This window comes from Pongo pygmaeus, chromosome 10 (assembly GCF_028885625.2).
Source record: "Pongo pygmaeus isolate AG05252 chromosome 10, NHGRI_mPonPyg2-v2.0_pri, whole genome shotgun sequence".
NCBI lineage: Eukaryota > Metazoa > Chordata > Mammalia > Primates > Hominidae > Pongo > Pongo pygmaeus.
Genome location: NC_072383.2, coordinates 50,968,491 through 50,986,143, shown reverse-complemented (window position 1 = coordinate 50,986,143; position 17,653 = coordinate 50,968,491). Strand labels below are relative to the sequence as shown.

The 17,653-nt window shown below is 49.1% G+C and overlaps 1 protein-coding gene across 3 annotated transcripts; it reads left to right on the top strand.

The window, feature by feature from the left end:
* Nucleotides 1-179: 179 nt before the first annotated feature.
* On the top strand, nt 180-17,436 carry AAAS (aladin WD repeat nucleoporin). Of its 3 annotated transcripts, none has more exons than XM_054443028.1 (16): nt 180-383; nt 4,267-4,394; nt 9,225-9,280; nt 9,565-9,656; nt 9,851-9,897; nt 10,142-10,240; nt 10,550-10,693; nt 15,175-15,295; nt 15,614-15,738; nt 15,875-15,935; nt 16,077-16,167; nt 16,364-16,457; nt 16,543-16,610; nt 16,759-16,840; nt 16,960-17,044; nt 17,176-17,436. In XM_054443028.1, exons 1-16 carry the CDS (start codon nt 375-377, stop codon nt 17,398-17,400), a joined length of 1,527 nt encoding a protein of 508 aa, XP_054299003.1. In that variant the 5' UTR covers nt 180-374; the 3' UTR covers nt 17,401-17,436. The 3 variants fall into 3 exon arrangements, with proteins under 3 accessions (XP_054299003.1, XP_054299001.1, XP_054299002.1); XM_054443026.2 differs by lacking the exon at nt 180-383 and adding an exon at nt 3,311-3,644; XM_054443027.2 differs by lacking the exons at nt 180-383; nt 10,142-10,240 and adding an exon at nt 3,351-3,644.
* The last annotated feature ends 217 nt before the right edge of the window (nt 17,437-17,653 follow it).

The following is a 17,653-nucleotide window of genomic DNA, read 5'->3' as shown; positions in this document are numbered from 1 at the left end:
CCGCTAAGCGCTCGGAGCCCATAGGGCGGTGGGTCATGGTCGCTGCGTCGCCGGGCCAGCCGCGCCCCCTGGTGAAGTTACTGGGTGAGCGCGCTGGGCCTGGACTTGGGCCTTTCTAGAACCCGCAAATGGTGAAGAGCGTTCCACAAACGTTAAATAAGCAGTATGGGGGAGGGGACAGTACTTGTGCCAAGCCAGGGCGGGGGCAGCGGGCGGAACAGCACTGTTCCTTCTCTCCAGTTCACCTTACAGCGTAAGATGCAGGCACCTAACCGATCATTATAACCTGTTGGTGAAAATCGAGGTTTCATCGAAGGATGCAAGTTGCAGGCCGGAGTGATTTTTCCTAGGGGTATCTGGGTTTGGATGGTGTTATGACTAAGGTACAAACGGAAACTATCGTGGGTCCTCAGTGCTCTCCACTAATCTGTCAGTCACCGACTTCCTCTCCCTCAAACCTGCTCACTTCCCCTTCTCAGGGAGAGCTTTCCCAGCCAGGTTCCCCAAACCATCCCCAGTGTGTATACCTTATGCTCTTCAAGCTTTCTGTGACTTCCCAGGTGACGGTGAACTCATATATGAAATTAAATGGGGCTATGGGAAAAGGTTAGAGCAGGGGTCCCGCCATGGCCCGTAGTGTCGGTGGCCTGTAAAGGAACCGCACAGCAGGAGGCGAGCTGAGCAAGCTGAGCTCCGCCTCCTGTCAGATCAGCGGCATTAGATTCGCATAGGAGTGCGAACCCTGTTGTGAACTGCGCACGTGAAGGACTTAGGTTGCCCGCTTTTTATGAGAATCCAACTAATGCCTGATGATCTCAGGTGTAACAGTTTCATCCCAAAACCATTCCCTGCCCCGCTCCCCGTGGAAAAACTGTCTTCCACTAAACCTGGTGCCAAAAAGGTTGGGGACCGCTAGGTTAGAGCCTTGCTACTTAAAATGTGGTCTGTGCAGTATCAGCTGGGGATTCTTTGGAACTATAGCCTCTGAGCGCCACCTTAGGAGATGCTCAGGTGATTCCTATGTCCCTTAACAGTTGAGAAGTACTAGATTAGAGGAGATCCACTTGCCTTCTCAGGTGAAGTGCATTTTCAGGAGACTCTGGAGTCCTTTGTTTTCTGACCTGGTAATAATTCTCTTGGGGGGAATTTTTCAGGTGAAAAAGAAGGGCAGACAGGGAATCCAGAATACTAGAACTAAATGCCCCCTAGATTATTCAATGAGACTGGTCGCTCTTGGGAGTGGGGACTGCCTTCTACATCTTCAAATCACTTAACATTTGTTAATGAACTCTGACCAAGGTCACCTGGTTGATGGCACAGTTATAGCTATTAACCTCTGACATTTGTTTAGCACTTTAAAATTTATTAAATAGCTTCACTTTATTATTTTGTATGGAAAACAACCATATGAAATAATTAGGACACTGCAAATGAGAAAAGTGAGACTCAAAGAATTCAATGTTTTTTCCAAAGTCTGTAAGAGGGGCCCCCATTCTCTTTCTTTCTTTCCTTTCTTTCTCCCTCTCCCTTCCCTCCCGTTTTTTTTGTTTTGTTTTGCTTTGTGTTTTTTTTTTTTGAGACGGAGTTTCGCTCTTGTTGCCCAGGTTGGAGTGCAGTGGCGCGATCTCTGCTCACTGCAACCTCTGCCTTCCAGGTTCAAGGGATTCTCCTGCCTCAGCCTCCCGAGTAGCTGGGATTACAGGCATGCACCACAATGCCCGGCTAGTTTTGTATTTTTAGTAGAGATGGGGTTTCTCCATGTTGGTCAGGCTGGTCTCAAAATCCCGACCTCAGGGGATCAGCCCACCTCAGCTTCCCAAAGTGCTGGGATTACAGGCGTGAGCCACTGCACCTGGCTCTTCCGTGCCTGGCTCTTTCTCTCTCCCTTTCTTTCTCTCTTGCTTGCTTGACAGGGTCTCGCTCTTTGACCCAGGCTGGAGTGCAGTGGTGCTATCTTGGATCATTGTAGTCTCGATTCTCCCATCTCAGCCTTCTGAGTAGCTGGACTAAAGATGCTTGCCACCACCACGCTGGCTAACTTTTGAATTTTTTGTAGCTACAGGGTCTTGCTATGTTGCCCAAGCTGGTCTTGAACTCCTGGGCTCAAGAGATCAGTCTCGGCCTCCCAAAGTGCTGGGATTACAGGTGTGAGCTACCACACCCAGCCTCACTTTTATTCTTAAGTGAGAATAACTGGTTTGGGTGTATCTAGGTCCAATCTCTCCGTGACTCACTTTCCTCTTGGTGACAGAACAGCACCCACCTTATGGGGTTGTAAAGATTATACAAGCACTTATGGTAACAAGTGCTCAGGAAATAGTTTTGCAGCCCGGCAAGGTGCCTCAGGCCTGTAATCCCAGCACTTTGGGGGGCCAAAGCGGGCGGATCACCTGAGGTCAGAAGTTTGAGACCAGCCTGGCCAACATGGTAAAACCTCGGCTCTACTAAAAATACAAAATTAGCTGGGCGTGGTGGCGCATGCCTGTAATCCCAGCTACTCCAGAGGTTGAGGCAGGATAATCGCTTGAACCGGGGAGGCAGAGGTTGCAGTGAGCTGAGATAGCACCACTGCCTTCATCCTGGGCAATAGAGCGAGACCCTGTCTCTCAAAAAAAAAAAATAAATAAATAAATAAAGTTTTCCTTTTTGAGACACAGTTTCCCTCTTGTTACCCAGGCTGGAGTGCAATGGTGCGATCTCGGCTCACTGCAACCTCTCCCTCCAGGCTTCAAGAGATTCTCCTGCCTCAGCCTCCCGATTAGCTGGGATTACAGGTGCCCGCCACCACACCCGACTAATTTTTGTATTTTTAGTATAGATGGGGTTTTCAGCATGTTGGCCAGGCTGGTCTGCGAACTCCTGACCTTCAGATGATCCACCCACCTCGGCCTCCCAAGGTGCTGGGATTACAGGCGTGAGCCACCGCGCCTGGCAGGAAATGTTAGTTTTCCAACCGTCCCCACCTCCCTTTCCAGGACGCCTAACCTTGTGGTTGCAGCACTGTTCCTCCTCTCTGAGGCTTTTCCCTCAGCTTTCCAGCCAGCTGCCTGTGACATAGCCTGTATTTTCCTCTGGGTGATCCACAGGCCTGGGAGGGTTAATTTGGTACTTCCCTGAATGTGGCTTATTTCAGACTTTCTAAGCGCTAAGATAGTGAGTGGGAGAAGGTGTTTGGGAATTCGGAGCTGGGAAAAACAGTAGTCTCATGGAAAACAACAGAAAAAAAACCCACTCCAGCCTGGTAACCAATGGTTGGCCAGGGGACGTGTCCGCGCTGCTCCCCCTCCGGCCGCCAGGGGGCGCAGGAAGAAGCTTTGGAGGTCTGTCCCGGGACCGCGTACTTGTCCTTCTTTCTTTCCCGTTAGTCTTTTCTTCACTTCCGTTGAGTTCCGCCTCGCCGTTTGTCCCTTGCGGCTACCCGTCCGCATACGAATCTAGCCCGGGAACCGAGTTGCGGGAGTGCGGTGTGTGTGGTTCCGGCCAGGAGTTTGCCGACTGCAGACGTCCTGCGAACCGGCAAAATGTGCTCCCTGGGGTTGTTCCCTCCTCCACCGCCTCGGGGTCAAGTCACCCTATATGAGCACAATAACGAGCTGGTGACGGGCAGTAGCTATGAGAGCCCGCCCCCCGACTTCCGGGGCCAGGTGGCCAGGGCGAGGAGGGAGGGGACAACTGGGGAAGGGAGGCAGTGTGACAGGGGCAGGGTCACAGAGTCTGGCGGACTGGAAACAGCTTGGCCCCGGCAGGAGATTAGAAGGGCTGGAATCTGTTTTAGGACTGGGATTGGAGTATAACAGGGGAACGGTTAAGGAGCTGTGGAGGAGGCCTAGAGGGAATGGAGAGAATGAGGGAGAATCTAGGGAGTGTGAGGATGCGGGAGAACTATCTAAAAGTTGGGGACAGTATCTGGGGAGGATCAGAAAGATACAACCTGGAATTTTTTTCCATGGTGTTCCTGGGAAGGACAAGGAAGGGAAACTGACATTTATTGAGCATTTGCTATGTAAGAAAGGGGCTGAGTCAGGTGTTTTCTAAAAATGTTATATGGTTTCATAATCACAGCAACCCTATGAAATATTATTCTAGTTGCACAGATACGGGAGCTAAGACTTGTTTCCCAGTCTCACAAGTGTTAGCTTTGTGGAAATGGGAAACAGACCTCTGGAATCTCTTATACTTAGCCCAGCGGTGGGTTGGAGATGGCAAGGAATTAAAGATTTGGGAAGAGACTGACTCACCGTCACACCCCTCACTTTTGTGCTATAGTGGATCAATCTTCCTGTCCTACACCTGACCAAGGATCCCCTAAAGACCCCTGGAAGGCTGGACCATGGCACAAGAACTGCCTTCATCCATCACCGGGAGCAAGTGTGGAAGAGATGCATCAACATTTGGTGAGGCATGGCAAAGGGTTTCCTGGGTCATAGTCTGCAGATCCTGGAAAATGAGTCACCACCCCTTTACCTTGGGGTGTTCTTCAAAAGACTTTTATTCAGGCTGTCTCCATGAGAGCTGTATATCCTAAATCATATGAAATTTTTAGTCCTTATTGTAGAACTCAAATGCTCAATAAGTGTCAGGTTCCCTTCCTTGCCCTTCCCAGGAACACTATGGAAAAAGTACTTCCATTTCATCTCTAGTAACTTGCCTTGCTTTCTGGCTTGATTAGGTGAACCTGCTCCCTGCTCCTACCTCATGTCATTACCACGTCTGAGCTTTTACCTAAAGCTCAGCAAGGTCAGATATAAGGTTGCACTGAATAATCTCCTACATAGGTCATCCACTTTGCATTTGTAGGAGTGGAGCTACACTACCTGGTTTCATTTTCTTTTTTTTTTTTTTTGAGATGGAGTTTCACTCTTGTTGCCCAGGCTGGATTGCAGTGGCGCGATCTCAGCTCACTGCAACTTCCACCTCCCAGGTTCAAGCGATTCTCCTGCCTCAGTCTCCCGAGTAGCTAGGATTACAGGCATGCGCCATCACGCCCAGCTAATTTTGTATTTTTAGTAGAGACAGGGTTTCTCCATGTTGGTCAGGCTGGTCTTGAACTTCCGACCTCAGATGATGTGCCTGCCTCGGCCTCCCAAAGTGCTGGGATTACAGGCGTGAACCACCACGCCCGGCTCATTTTCTTTCTTTTTTTTTTTTTTTTTCCAGACGGAGTCTTGCTGTGTTGCCAGGCTGGAGTGCAGAGGTGCGATCTCGGCTCACTGCAGCCTCCGCCTCTCAGGTTCAAGCAGTTCGCCTGCCTCAGCCTCCCGAGTAGCTGGGACCATAGGCATGTGCCACCACGCCCAGCTAACTTTTTGTATTTTGGTAGAGATGGGATTTCACTATGTTGGCCAGGCTGGTCTGGCCTCCTGACCTCAGGTAATCTGCCTGCCTTGGCCTCCCAAAGTGCTGAGATTACAGCTACTGCACCCGGACCTATTAATGGCACATATTAATTCCTTTAAGGGTTATTTATGCCAGGCACAGTGACTCACGCCTATAATCCCAGCGCTTTGTTAGGCTGAGGCCGGCAGATTGCTTGAGCTTAGTAGTTCGAGACTAGCCTGGGGAACATGGTGAAACCATGTTCTTTTCTCTACAAGAAAAGTACAAAAATTAGCTGGGTATGGTGGCATGCACCTTTAGTCCCAGCTACTCGGGAGGCTTATGTATAGGAGAATCGCTTGAGCCTGGGAGGTGGAGGTTGCAGTGAGCCAAGATTGTGCCAGTGCAGTGGCACTGAGTGAGACCTTATCTCCAAAAAAAAAAAAAAAAAAAAAAAGGGTTAGTTAATATTTTTATTAATACCATTACCATTTGTAGGATAAATTCCTAGAAATTAAGTTGCTGGCTCAGAGGGTATGTTCATCTGTAATTTTGTGAGCTGTTCCAAATAGCCCTCTGTCAAAATCGTACGTGTATATGGTCCCACCAGCAGTGTATGGGAGTGCCTGTTTTCCAACACATGTGCTGTCAAGCTTTGATCTTTGGTACTTCATTACAGTTTAGTGGGCATGGCTGTGTGTGTGAAGTTGAATATCAGTTTGTTGAAAAGCCATTCATTCCCAGGCTCCTTCTTGTCTCCTACTTCTGCGGCTGCTGCTTCTCAGGCTTTTTGGTGGCTCCTCTTCCTGATGTCCCTTAAATGTTGGTGTTCTTGGGGCTAGATTTCCAGTCGATGCATCAGACCTGGTGTTCACGTGTTTGCCAAATTATCCTGCTTGAATATTTCACAGACTTCATATATTCACTATGCTCAAATCCAGTCTCTTTATTTCTCTCTCCAAATCTGCTTCTCTGGATGGTTCACTTTAAGGAATGATCATATTACTCATTCAGGAAAAAGTGGTTTGAGTATAGGTTCTGGGGTAGATAGATGGTTGAATCCTGACTGCTACTTTCTACTTAGATTACCTTGTTCATATTAATTAACCTCTTCACACCTTTGTTCTCTCATCTAAAAATGCAGTGATAGTCTGGGTGTGGAAGCTCATGCCTGTAATCCCAGCACTTTGGGGGGCTGAGGCGGGTGTATCACTTCAGGTCAGGAGTTTGAGACCAGCCTGGCCAATGTGGTGAAACTCCGTGTGTAATCCTAATTACTCAGGAGGCTGAGGCGCAAGAATTGCTTGCACCCAGGAGGTAGAGGTTGCAGTGAGCCGAGTTCACACCACTGCACTCCAGCCTGGGTGACAGAGTGAGACTCCATCTTAAAACACACACACACACACACACACACACACACACACACTCTGTCTTAAAACACACACACACACACACACACACACACTGAAACCCCATCTCTACAAAAAATTTAAAAATTAGCTGGGCATGATGTTGTGCGCCCGTAGTCTCAGCTCCTTGGGAGGCTGAGGCAGGAATACCTGAGCCCAGGAGATTGAGGCTGCAGTGAGCTGTGATGGTGATATTGCACTCCAGCCTGGGTCACAGAGCAAGACCCTGTCTCAATAAAATAAAAATAAATGCAGTGATAAGAATACCTATCTTGTAGGATTGTCATAATGGCTTGATTAGTTAATGTGAGGCACCTAGTCCAGAGCTGGCACATTGTAAGCATATTAGCTGATGTAATTATTACCTAGGTGTTTCTGTTGTATTGCTCTTTCCTTTACTAATGTCTGATTAGTCTTCACATCTTGTTTATGCTAATTCCTAAATCTCTCAAATCTGTCTCTTTTTCTTCATCCCCACCAGTTCAGGCCGTTTTCACCTTTTTTTCCTAGGTTCCTGAAGTAGACTCTTTTTTTTTTTTTTGAGACAGAGTCTCACTTTGTCGCCCAGGCTGGAGTGCAGTGGCGTGATCTCAGCTCACTGCAACCTCCGCCTCCTGGGTTCAAGCAATTCTTCTGTCTCAGCCTCTGAGTAGCTGGGACTACAGGTGCACACCACCACGCCCGGTTAATTTTTGTTTTGTTTTATTTTTTTGGTTTTTTTTTTTTTTTGAGACAGAGACTCGCTCTGTTGCCCAGGCTGGAGTGCAGTGGCACCATCTCAGCTCACTGCAAGCTCTGCCTCCTGGGTTCACTCCATTCTCCTGCCTCAGCCTCCCGAGTAGCTGGGACTACAGGCGCCCACCACCACACCTGGCTAATTTTTTGTATTTTTAGTAGAGATGGGGTTTCACCATGTTAGCCAGGATGGTCTTGATCTCTTGACCTCGTGATCTGCCCGCCTCAGCCTCCCAAAGTGCTGGGATTACAGGTGTGAGCCACCACACCTGGCCAATTTTTGTATTTTTAATAGAGATGGGGTTTCACCATCTGGGCCAGGCTGGTCTCGAACTCCTGACCTCGTGATCCACCTGCCTTGGCCTCCCAGCGTGCTGGGATTATAGATGTAAGCCACCGCGTCCGGCCCTGAAGTAGATTCTTAACTGATTTATTTTTCTCTATTTTTTTTTTTTTTTTTTTTTGAGACAGCATCTTGCTCTGTTGCCCAGCGTGGAGTGCAGTGGCGCAAACATGGAACACGGCTCACTGCATTGTCAGCCCCCAGGGCTCAAGTGATGCTCCCTCCTTAGCCTCCCAAGTAGCTGGGACTACAGGCATGTGCCACCACACCTGCTTAAGTTTTGTATTTTTTTGGTAGAGACAGCATTTCTCTATGTTGCCTAGGCTGGTCTCAAGCTCTTGAGCTCAGGCGATCCACCTGCCTTGGCCTCCCAAAGTGCTAGGGTTGAGCCACTGCACCTGGACTTTTTCTATTTTTTCTCTCTTTTTTTTTTTTTTCTGAGATAGAGTCTTGCTCTGTTGCCCAGGCTGGAGTGTGGTGGTGCGATGTCGGATCACTGCAACCCCCGCTTCCTGGGTTCAGGCGATTCTCCTGCCTCAGCCTACCGAGTAGCTGGGGTTATAGGCATGGACCACCACACCCGGCTAATTTTTGTATTTTTCAACATGTTTCACCATGTTGGCGAGGATGGTCTCGATCTCCTGACCTCGTGATCTGCCCACCTCGGCCTCCCAAAGTGCTGTGATTACGGGTGTGAGCCACTGCGCCTGGCCTTTTCTATTCTGTTTTTTTTTTTTTTTCTTTTTTGTGGCAGAGTCACTCTGTCGCCCAGGCTGGAGTGCAGTGGCACGATCTCGGCTTACTGCAGCCTCCACCTCCTGGGTTCAAGTGATTCTCCTGCCCTTACTCAGCCTCCTGAGTAGCGGGGACTACAGGTACGCACCACCACGCCTGGCTAATTTTTGCATTTTTAGTAGAGATAGGGTTTCACCATGTTGGCCAGGGTGGTCTCAGTCTCCTGACCTCGTGATCCGCCCACCTCTGCCTCCTAAAGTGCTGGGATTATAGGCGTGAGCCACCAGGGCCAGCCTGGCCTTTTCTGTTCTTATCACTCTCTAATCTGCAGCCAGACTGCTCTTTCTAAAATGCTGCTGTGTGATCTGTTTATTCTTCTCCTTAGAACCCTTCCATGGCTTTCCATTCACTGTCTTAGAGCAAGTCCCAGCTCCTTAACCTGCTCACAAAGCCCCAGAAGTCCTCTGAGCCTTGGTTGTCTCATCCGTAAGTGGGTAGAATCTCATTCAGATTTGTGAGATATGTAAATGAAAGGACAGCATGTAGAGTGCCTGGTACATAGTTGGCACTCATTAAATGTGAGTGCCCATATTTTTAATACATGTATATTGAATGAATGAATGAAACTGGTAGAGAGGGACAGAGGGGATCAGAGTAAGCTGACCCACATTTTCCTCCCTTATCAGGCGTGATGTGGGCCTTTTTGGGGTGCTAAATGAAATTGCAAACTCAGAAGAAGAGGGTAAGTATTTTTCCCTCCAGCCTTGCCTAGTTTTGTGGTTATCTCCCCTCCATATTCTTGAACTCACCCCGACACCTGTTGGCTCAGCCTCTTTTAGCCCTATTTTTCCTGTCCTCTCCTCTACCTACCCAAATAGCCCAGAGTGGGTGTCCAGAGTGGTGTTGAGAGCACTTACTGGGCAGAAGGACCTGGGGAGTGCCTGTCCTTCTTTGTCTTTGACCTAGAGGGTACCTGGTAAGAGGCCTGTGAATGGTTTAATCAGAGCTGCTTCCTCAACCCTACAGTGTTTGAGTGGGTGAAGACGGCATCCGGCTGGGCCATGGCACTCTGTCAATGGGCCTCTTCTCTCCATGGGTCCCTCTTCCCCCATCTGTCTGTAAGTTTGGCTTCCTCCCCAGCCCTCTGCATTTGCTGTGTCCCCATCCTACTCTGCCCCCATTCCGATCCTTGCAGGTCAGGGTTGGGTGTGATGACTTCAGAGGGTAGGAGTGGTCCAGTTCCCCTGTAGGAATATTGAGGAGATGGACTCCTTTTGCCCCAGTGTGTCCTGTGTCTACCTTGTTCTTACAGCTCAGGAGCGAAGATCTGATTGCTGAATTTGCCCAAGTCACAAATTGGTGAGTATACAAGCCCTGGAGCTTTGTGGGAAGGAAGTCCTGAACCTCGAAACTTCCTTTGGGGAGAAGGCAAAGACTCCTACTCCTTTTCTGATTGCTCACCATATTCTTATTCCTCCTGTTCCCCCAAAAAAGAATACAAGAAAAAGTAGAAAAAAACCATGTCCTTACTGGAAATGAATGTGAGCTTCTGGGCTAGGGTAGGGATAGGTGCAGGAACTCTTCATGTTAACCCCTTCCTTAGGTCCAGCTGCTGCTTGCGTGTCTTTGCATGGCACCCCCACACCAACAAGTTTGCAGTGGCCCTGCTAGATGACTCAGTCCGTGTGTATAATGCCAGCAGGTGTGTGTGGGGACACCAGGTGGGCTCTGACTTGTCAATATCACCTTCCCTTGCCAGCCTTGGTTCCGGGGAGTCCTGTAGTTCTTGAACCTGATTCATAGGGCTCCTTCCAGAATTGGGATCAGGGAAGCTCCATAACTGGATGTGTGCTTTTTCTAGACCTAACCTTTATCCCCTCCTGTCCTATAGTGCCCCTGGCCCCTGGATGGATCATCCTTCTTCTCTGTGGCTTTCCCTCCTTAACTGCACTCTGGTCCCTGGAGCCTTAGTGTTCCTGCCTTGACTCAGTTTCCTGCCCCTTCATCCTAGCACCATAGTCCCCTCCCTGAAGCACCGGCTGCAGCGAAATGTGGCGGCTCTGGCCTGGAAGCCCCTTAGTGCCTCTGTCTTGGCTGTGGCCTGCCAGAGCTGCATTCTTATCTGGACCCTGGACCCTACCTCCTTGTCTACCCGGTAAGTCCTAGTAGCCTGTCTTACCTTGGCCTGAGAGTTGTGCAATGCTAGGCATGGTGGGTGGTGAGGAGGTCTGAAAGGAGAGGTTCTTTGTCCTCACAGCACTTCCCAGGGCTATGGGAAAAGCAGATGTAAGATCAAGGTGGGTTGCTGAGAATACTCTAATCTGGAGAAAGAGAACTGGGGGCTTTTTGGATTGTGGGGACAATGTGTCAATGGGTTATGGGGTGGAAAGACTTTTTCAGAGGACTATCAGAAGACTTAAAGGAAGTGTGAAGAAAATTAGCACTGATAAGATCAGAAACTAATGAAATTAGAAAAAGAATACCTGTGAGAACTAACTAAAAATAAAACCAGAAACTGGTTCTTTAAATTATGAATAAGCTGGGCGTGGTGGCTCCGCCTGTAATTCCAACGCTTTGGGATGTGGAGGCGGGTGGATCACCTGAGGTCAGGAGTTCGTGACTAGCCTGGCCAACATGGCGAAACCTTGTCTCTACTAAAAATACAAAAATTAGCTGGGCGTGGTGGTACACACCTGTAGTCCCAGCTACTCGGGAAGCTGAGGCAGGAGAATCGCTTGAATCTGGGAGGCGGAGGTTGCAGTGAGCCGAGGTCATGCCACTGTACTCCAGCCTGGGCAACAGAATGAGACTCTGTCTCAAAAAAAAAAAAAAAAATTATGACTAAAGGCTGGGGACAGTGGCTCACACCTGTAATCCCAGCATTTTGGGAGGCCAAGGCGTGAGGATCACCTGAGGTCAGGAGTTTGAGACCAGCTTGTCCAACATGGTAAAACCCGTCTCTGCTAAAAATACAAAAATCAGGCCAGGCGCAGTGGCTCATGCCTGTAATGCCAGCACTTTGGGAGACCAAGGTGGGTGGATATCTTAAGGCCAGGAGTTCGAAACCAGCCTGGCCAATATGGTGAAACCCCATCTCTACTAAAAATACAAAAAAATTAGCTGGACGTGGTGGTGCATGCCTGTGATCCCAGCTACTTGGGAGGCTGAGACACAAGAATCACTTGAACCCGGGAAGCGGAGGTTGCAGTGAGTTGACATCACGCCACTACAGCTGTACTTTGGTCTGGGCGACAGAGTGAGACCCTGTCTCAAAAAAAAAAAAAAAAAGGCCGGGCGCGGTGGCTCACGCCTGTAATCCCAGCACTTTGGGAGGCTTAGGCGGGTGGATCATGAGGTCAGGAGGTAGAGACCATCCTGGCTAACACGGTGAAACCCCGTCTTTAGTAAAAATACAAAAAATCAGCTGGGCGTGGTGGTGCTCGCCTGTAGTCTCAGCTACTTGGCAGGCTGAGGCAGGAGAGTCACTTGAACCTGGGAGGCGGAGGTTGCAGCAAGACTGTCTCAAAAAAAAAATGTGTATATATATATATATATATATATATATATACACACACGCATATATATATGTTATATATACACATATATATGAATAAAGAAGAAAACCTTTTGGTCAGCCTAATTAAGGAGAAAAAGAAAACCAAAGTATACTATTTTCAGAAGTGGAAAGATATAGATATGGTAGAAAATAGAAGAATTATAAAAGAATATTGTGGACATGTTTAGGCCAACAGATTTGAAAATCTGAAGGAAATGTTTGATTTCTTTTTTTTTTTTGAGAAGGAGTTTCACTCTTGTTGCCCAGGCTGGAGTGCAGTGGCACAATCTCAACTCACTGCAACCTCAGCCTCCTGGGTTCAAGTGATTCTTCTGCCTCAGCCTCCCGAGTAGCTGGGACTACAGGCACGTGCTAGCTAATTTTTGTATTTTTACTAGAGATAGGGTTTCACCATATTGGCCAGGCTGGTCTTGAACTCCTGACCTTGTGATCCGCCTGCCTTGGCTTCCCAAAGTGCTGGGATTATAGAAGTGAGCCACCGTGCCCTGTGGCTAGAAATGTTTGATTTTCTAGCAAAATATAAGTTACCAAAGTGGATTGTAGAAGAAAATAATGAGTTTTTTTTTTTTTTGAGATGGAGTTTCACTCTTGTTGCCCAGGCTGGATGGAGTGCAATGGCGCAATCTCGGCTCACTGCAACCTCTGCGTCCCGGGTTCAAGCGATTCTCCTCTTGACCTCGTGATCCGCCTGCCTCAGCATCCCAGAGTGCTGGGATTATAGGCGTGAGCCACCACGCCCGGCCTGTCCTCCCTTTTTTTGTTGCAGGATCTTCCTGATTTATTTTTATAAAGCTAATGTAACCCTGATACCTAAACCTTGACAATAGGTATTATAAGAAAAAATACGTGATCACAGATTTTTTTTTTTTTTTTGGGATGGAATCTCACTCTGCTGCCCAGGCTGGAGTGCAGTGGTGCCATCTCAGCTCACTGCAACAATCTCTGCCTCCTGGGTTCAAGCGATTCTCCTGCCTCAGCCTCCCAAGTAGCTGGGACTACAGGTGCGTGCCACCACACCAGCTAATTTTTTATTTTTAGTAGAGACGGGGGTTTCACCATATTGGCCAGGCTGGTCTCAAACTCTTGACCTCAGGTGATCCGCCTGCCTCAGCATCCCAAAGTGCTGGGATTACAGGCATGAGCCACTGCACCTGGCCCAGTTTTTGATTTTTTTAGAGATGGGGTTTCATTATGTTGCCCAGGCTGGAATACAGTGGCTATTCACAGACTCAATCATTGCACACTACAGCCTTGAACACCTGGGCTCAAGTGAGCCCCTTGCCAAGTAGCTGGGACTAAGGTGCGTACACCACGCCTGGAAGGTTGTTGGTTTTTTGTTTTTGTTTCTACTAAAAATACAAAAATTAGCTGGGTGTGGTGGCGCGCACCTATAATCCCAGCTACTCAGGAGGCTGAGGCAGGAGAATTCGCTTGAACCCAGGAGGTGGAAGTTTCAGTGAGCTGAGATAATGCCATTGTACTCTAGCCTGGGTGACAAGAGCGAAACTCGATTTAAAAAATTTTTTTTAAATAAATAAATAACAAAAAACAAGGCCAGGCGTGATGGCTCATGCGTGTAATTCCAGCACTTTGGGAGGCTGAGGCAGATGGATCGCTTGAGCCTAGGAGTTTGAGACTAGCTTGGTCAACATAGATGCTGTCTATACAAAAAATAAAAATAAAAAAACTAGCTGGGCGTGGGGTGTCCGCTTGTAGTCCTAGCTACTTTAGAGGCTGAGGCAGAAGCCTCAGGACTTTGAGGCTGCAGTGTGCTATGACTGTGTCACTGCACTCTAGCCTGGAGTGTGAACCACCATGCCTGGCCCAGGAAATATTTTTTACAGCATTATGTATAATAAAAAATTACAAACAAGTCAAATGTCCATTTGTAGAGGCATGACTGAATAAATTATAGTTTATCTACTGAGTGGTATACAATGGAGCCACTGAAAAGAATGAGATGAATCTGAACCTACCTGCAAAGGCAGCTGTGATTTATCGTAAAGTTCAAGAGAATTAAATTGTACATCCATGACTAAGACTTCACTGGGAGCTGAAGGTGGTTATAGTTAGGTGGAAAGAGAAGGTGGCATTAATTCAGGTAGTAGCCTTCATCTGTCAGGCCAGGCACATGGCTCTGGAAATACACAGCTGCAGACACATGGCAGGCGCCCTCAGGTAGTTCCCTGCTGGTGATGGAGGCCAAGCCACATGGAGCACCTTTTTTTTTTTGCTCTGTCGCCAGGCTGGAGTGCAGTGGCGCGAGCTCGGCTCACTGCAACCTCCGCCTCCCGGGTTCAAGCAATTCTCCTGCTTCAGCCTCCCAAGTAGCTGGGACTACAGGCGAGCACCACCACGCCCAGCTAATTTTTTTGTACTTTTAGTAGAGATGGGGTTTCACCATGTTGGCCAGAATGGTCTTGATCTCTTGACCTCGTGATCCACCCACCTCGGCCTCCCAAAGTGCTGGGATTACAGGCATGAGCCACCACGCCCGGCCTGCAGCATCTTTATGATAAGCAGCAAACGCGGGAGCTGCAGAGTTGGGAGGCACTTTGATAAGGCAAGGCAGGAGGGCTGTTTGGGAGCACAGGATGTGTTCTGAGGAGTGTTAGATAACTCTGGAGAGAAAAGGTTGGAACCTTGAAGTAATGTCATAGATTATTAATTCTGGATGGATGGATGGCCAGGCTGGATGGCCTGTGGGCAGAGATCTGTGTTCTGGGGTGGGGCCTGATATCGCCCCAGGGCAGTACCTTCTAGGTTACTGGTTAGGTTTTGTCTCCTCATGGCCTATCTCGTGAAAGCACTCTCTTTCACCCTGGCCTGAGACCTTGCAGATAACCTCTTCTCTGTTGACCTGCTCATGACTTGGTCTTTTTTCCCCTTTGCTGTTTTTTTCTTTTAACTTCCACAATCCTTATTCCTTTTTCACAACCTGGATTTGAGCCCAGAGTGGGCCATCAGGATAGGAGGTTTTAGCAGGAGGCAAAGAAATAGAATTTTGGGGATGGCTTCTTGTCATCTTCTGACTCCACATCCTCTGTGTTCCCCTCCAGACCCTCTTCTGGCTGTGCCCAAGTGCTGTCTCATCCTGGGCATACACCTGTTACCAGCTTGGCCTGGGCCCCCAGTGGGGGGCGACTACTCTCAGCTTCACCCGTGGATGCTGCTATCCGGGTGAGTGGGTCCCTGCCCCTCATGCACATTTCAGTCCTGGCAAAAGTGTTCCTCACTCGGTGGTGGAAACATCTTGGGGAAGGAGGAGGGACCTTGGTCCGTTCAGTCTTAAACTTACCCAGAGAGGAGCTTTGCCATCAGACTCATGAGGTTTAAAATTCCGCTGTCTTTAATTGTCAGCATGAATCTGTGCCTCATGTTTCACAGTCCCTCTCCCGCTTCCTCTCATTTCTGGCTCTTTGTACATTAGAGAGGCCAGCCCACTGTGAAATGATAGGGTGCTTGAGTTTTCCCTTATCTCCTGCCCCACTCTCCTAGGTATGGGATGTCTCAACAGAGACCTGTGTCCCCCTTCCCTGGTTTCGAGGAGGTGGGGTGACCAACCTGCTCTGGTCCCCAGATGGCAGCAAAATCCTGGCTACCACTCCTTCAGCTGTCTTTCGGTGAGTGGGAGAAGGATGGAGGGAGGGCAAGGACCTAGAGAAAGGCACTTAGCTCCTGGAAGCTCTGTCAAGGGAGGTAGGTCCAAGTTTTGGAACTTAGAGGTCCTGAGCTGTAATTTGCTTTTCTCTGGGTCAGAGTCTGGGAGGCCCAGATGTGGACTTGTGAGAGGTGGCCTACTCTATCAGGGCGCTGTCAGGTAAGAGGGGACTCTGATTCACAGACACTGGGGAGGAGATGATTCCAATGGGCCCCTGATGCTCCCAAGCCCGGCCACCTCTACTTTCCCTCCTGCATTCTACTATAGACATACCTTCTGCCTTTTGCTCCCTGACCCCAGACTGGCTGCTGGAGCCCAGATGGCAGCCGACTGCTGTTCACTGTATTGGGAGAGCCACTGATTTACTCCCTGTCTTTTCCAGAACGTTGTGGTGAGTTAGGGCAACACTTCAGTATTTGGGGTGGTCAGAGGGAGGCAGCAACCTTTGGTAAGATGCAGCTCTGAAGGATAAAGGGAAATATAGAAGCTTAGGAGATTTCGAGGTGTTGATGCCTTTGGTGAGCTGGTGGGGGACCAGTGAGAAGCCTGTTTCTTGCAAGAACCTCTCTGCTTTTATCCGTCCACAGGTGAGGGAAAGGGGCATGTTGGAGGTGCAAAGTCAGCAACAATTGTGGCAGATCTGTCTGAGACAACAATACAGACACCAGATGGTGAGGAGAGGTGAGCTGAGTGGTTGAGGGAGTGGCAGTGAAAAGCAGGTGGGAGGGACCACACCGAAACTCTCCTAACCTGTCCTTACCCACAGGCTTGGGGGAGAGGCTCACTCCATGGTCTGGGACCCCAGTGGGGAACGTCTGGCTGTGCTTATGAAAGGTAAGAGGCAAGGTTGAAGGGCTCAGCCCACAGCCATCTTCCCAGCTAATCTAGTGAGGCCGTGCCCTGGCCTGGAGTTCTCCTCTGCCCCTGTCCTGGGACTCTGCCTTCAGAGTTCCTCCCCTATCCCTGGATCCATTTCTTACAGGAAACCCAAGGGTACAGGATGGTAAACCAGTCATCCTCCTTTTTCGCACTCGAAACAGTCCTGTGTTTGAGCTCCTTCCCTGGTAAGTGCCATGTGGGCCCTCAGGCCTGGACTTCTCACCAGCCTTCCTGCACAAAACCCACATCCCACTACATTCAGCTCCCTTCTCACCTCCGGTTGCCTGCTCACCTTTTCTTCTAGTGGCGTTATCCAGGGGGAGCCAGGAGCCCAGCCCCAGCTCATCACTTTCCATCCTTCCTTCAACAAAGGGGCCCTGCTCAGTGTGGTGAGTGCGTCAGGCTGCTGGGGCTTCCAGGAGTTGGATGGAGAAGCTGAGGGCCTTGGCTGCTGTATGGCTCTGCCAGGTGGCCCTTCTTTGGGCCCAGACTCTGATCCTTTTCTTTCCCTTCTCTGCAGGGCTGGTCCACAGGCCGAATTGCCCACATCCCGCTGTACTTTGTCAATGCCCAGTTTCCACGTTTTAGCCCAGTGCTTGGCCGGGCCCAGGAACCCCCAGCTGGGGGTGGAGGCTCTATTCATGACCTGCCCCTCTTTACTGAGACATCCCCAACCTCTGCCCCTTGGGACCCTCTCCCAGGGCCACCACCTGTTCTGCCCCACTCCCCACATTCCTGCCTCTAATAATAAATAAAAGTTTTCCTTTTGTTTTCCACTCAATTACCAGTCTGTCTTTTCCAGGGAGTTGCACTGGGGTACAATAGGGGAAAAAAGCATGGACTTTGGGTTAAGGCCCTGTTCTGTCACTTTTTAGCCACTTGTGAATTTGGTCACGTTATTTAACCCTAGAAACTGTGGTTTCAAATGATTTGGGAAGCAAGGCTGAGAAGTTACTGTGAAGAAAATATATCTAGCACAGGGTCTTACACATAAATAG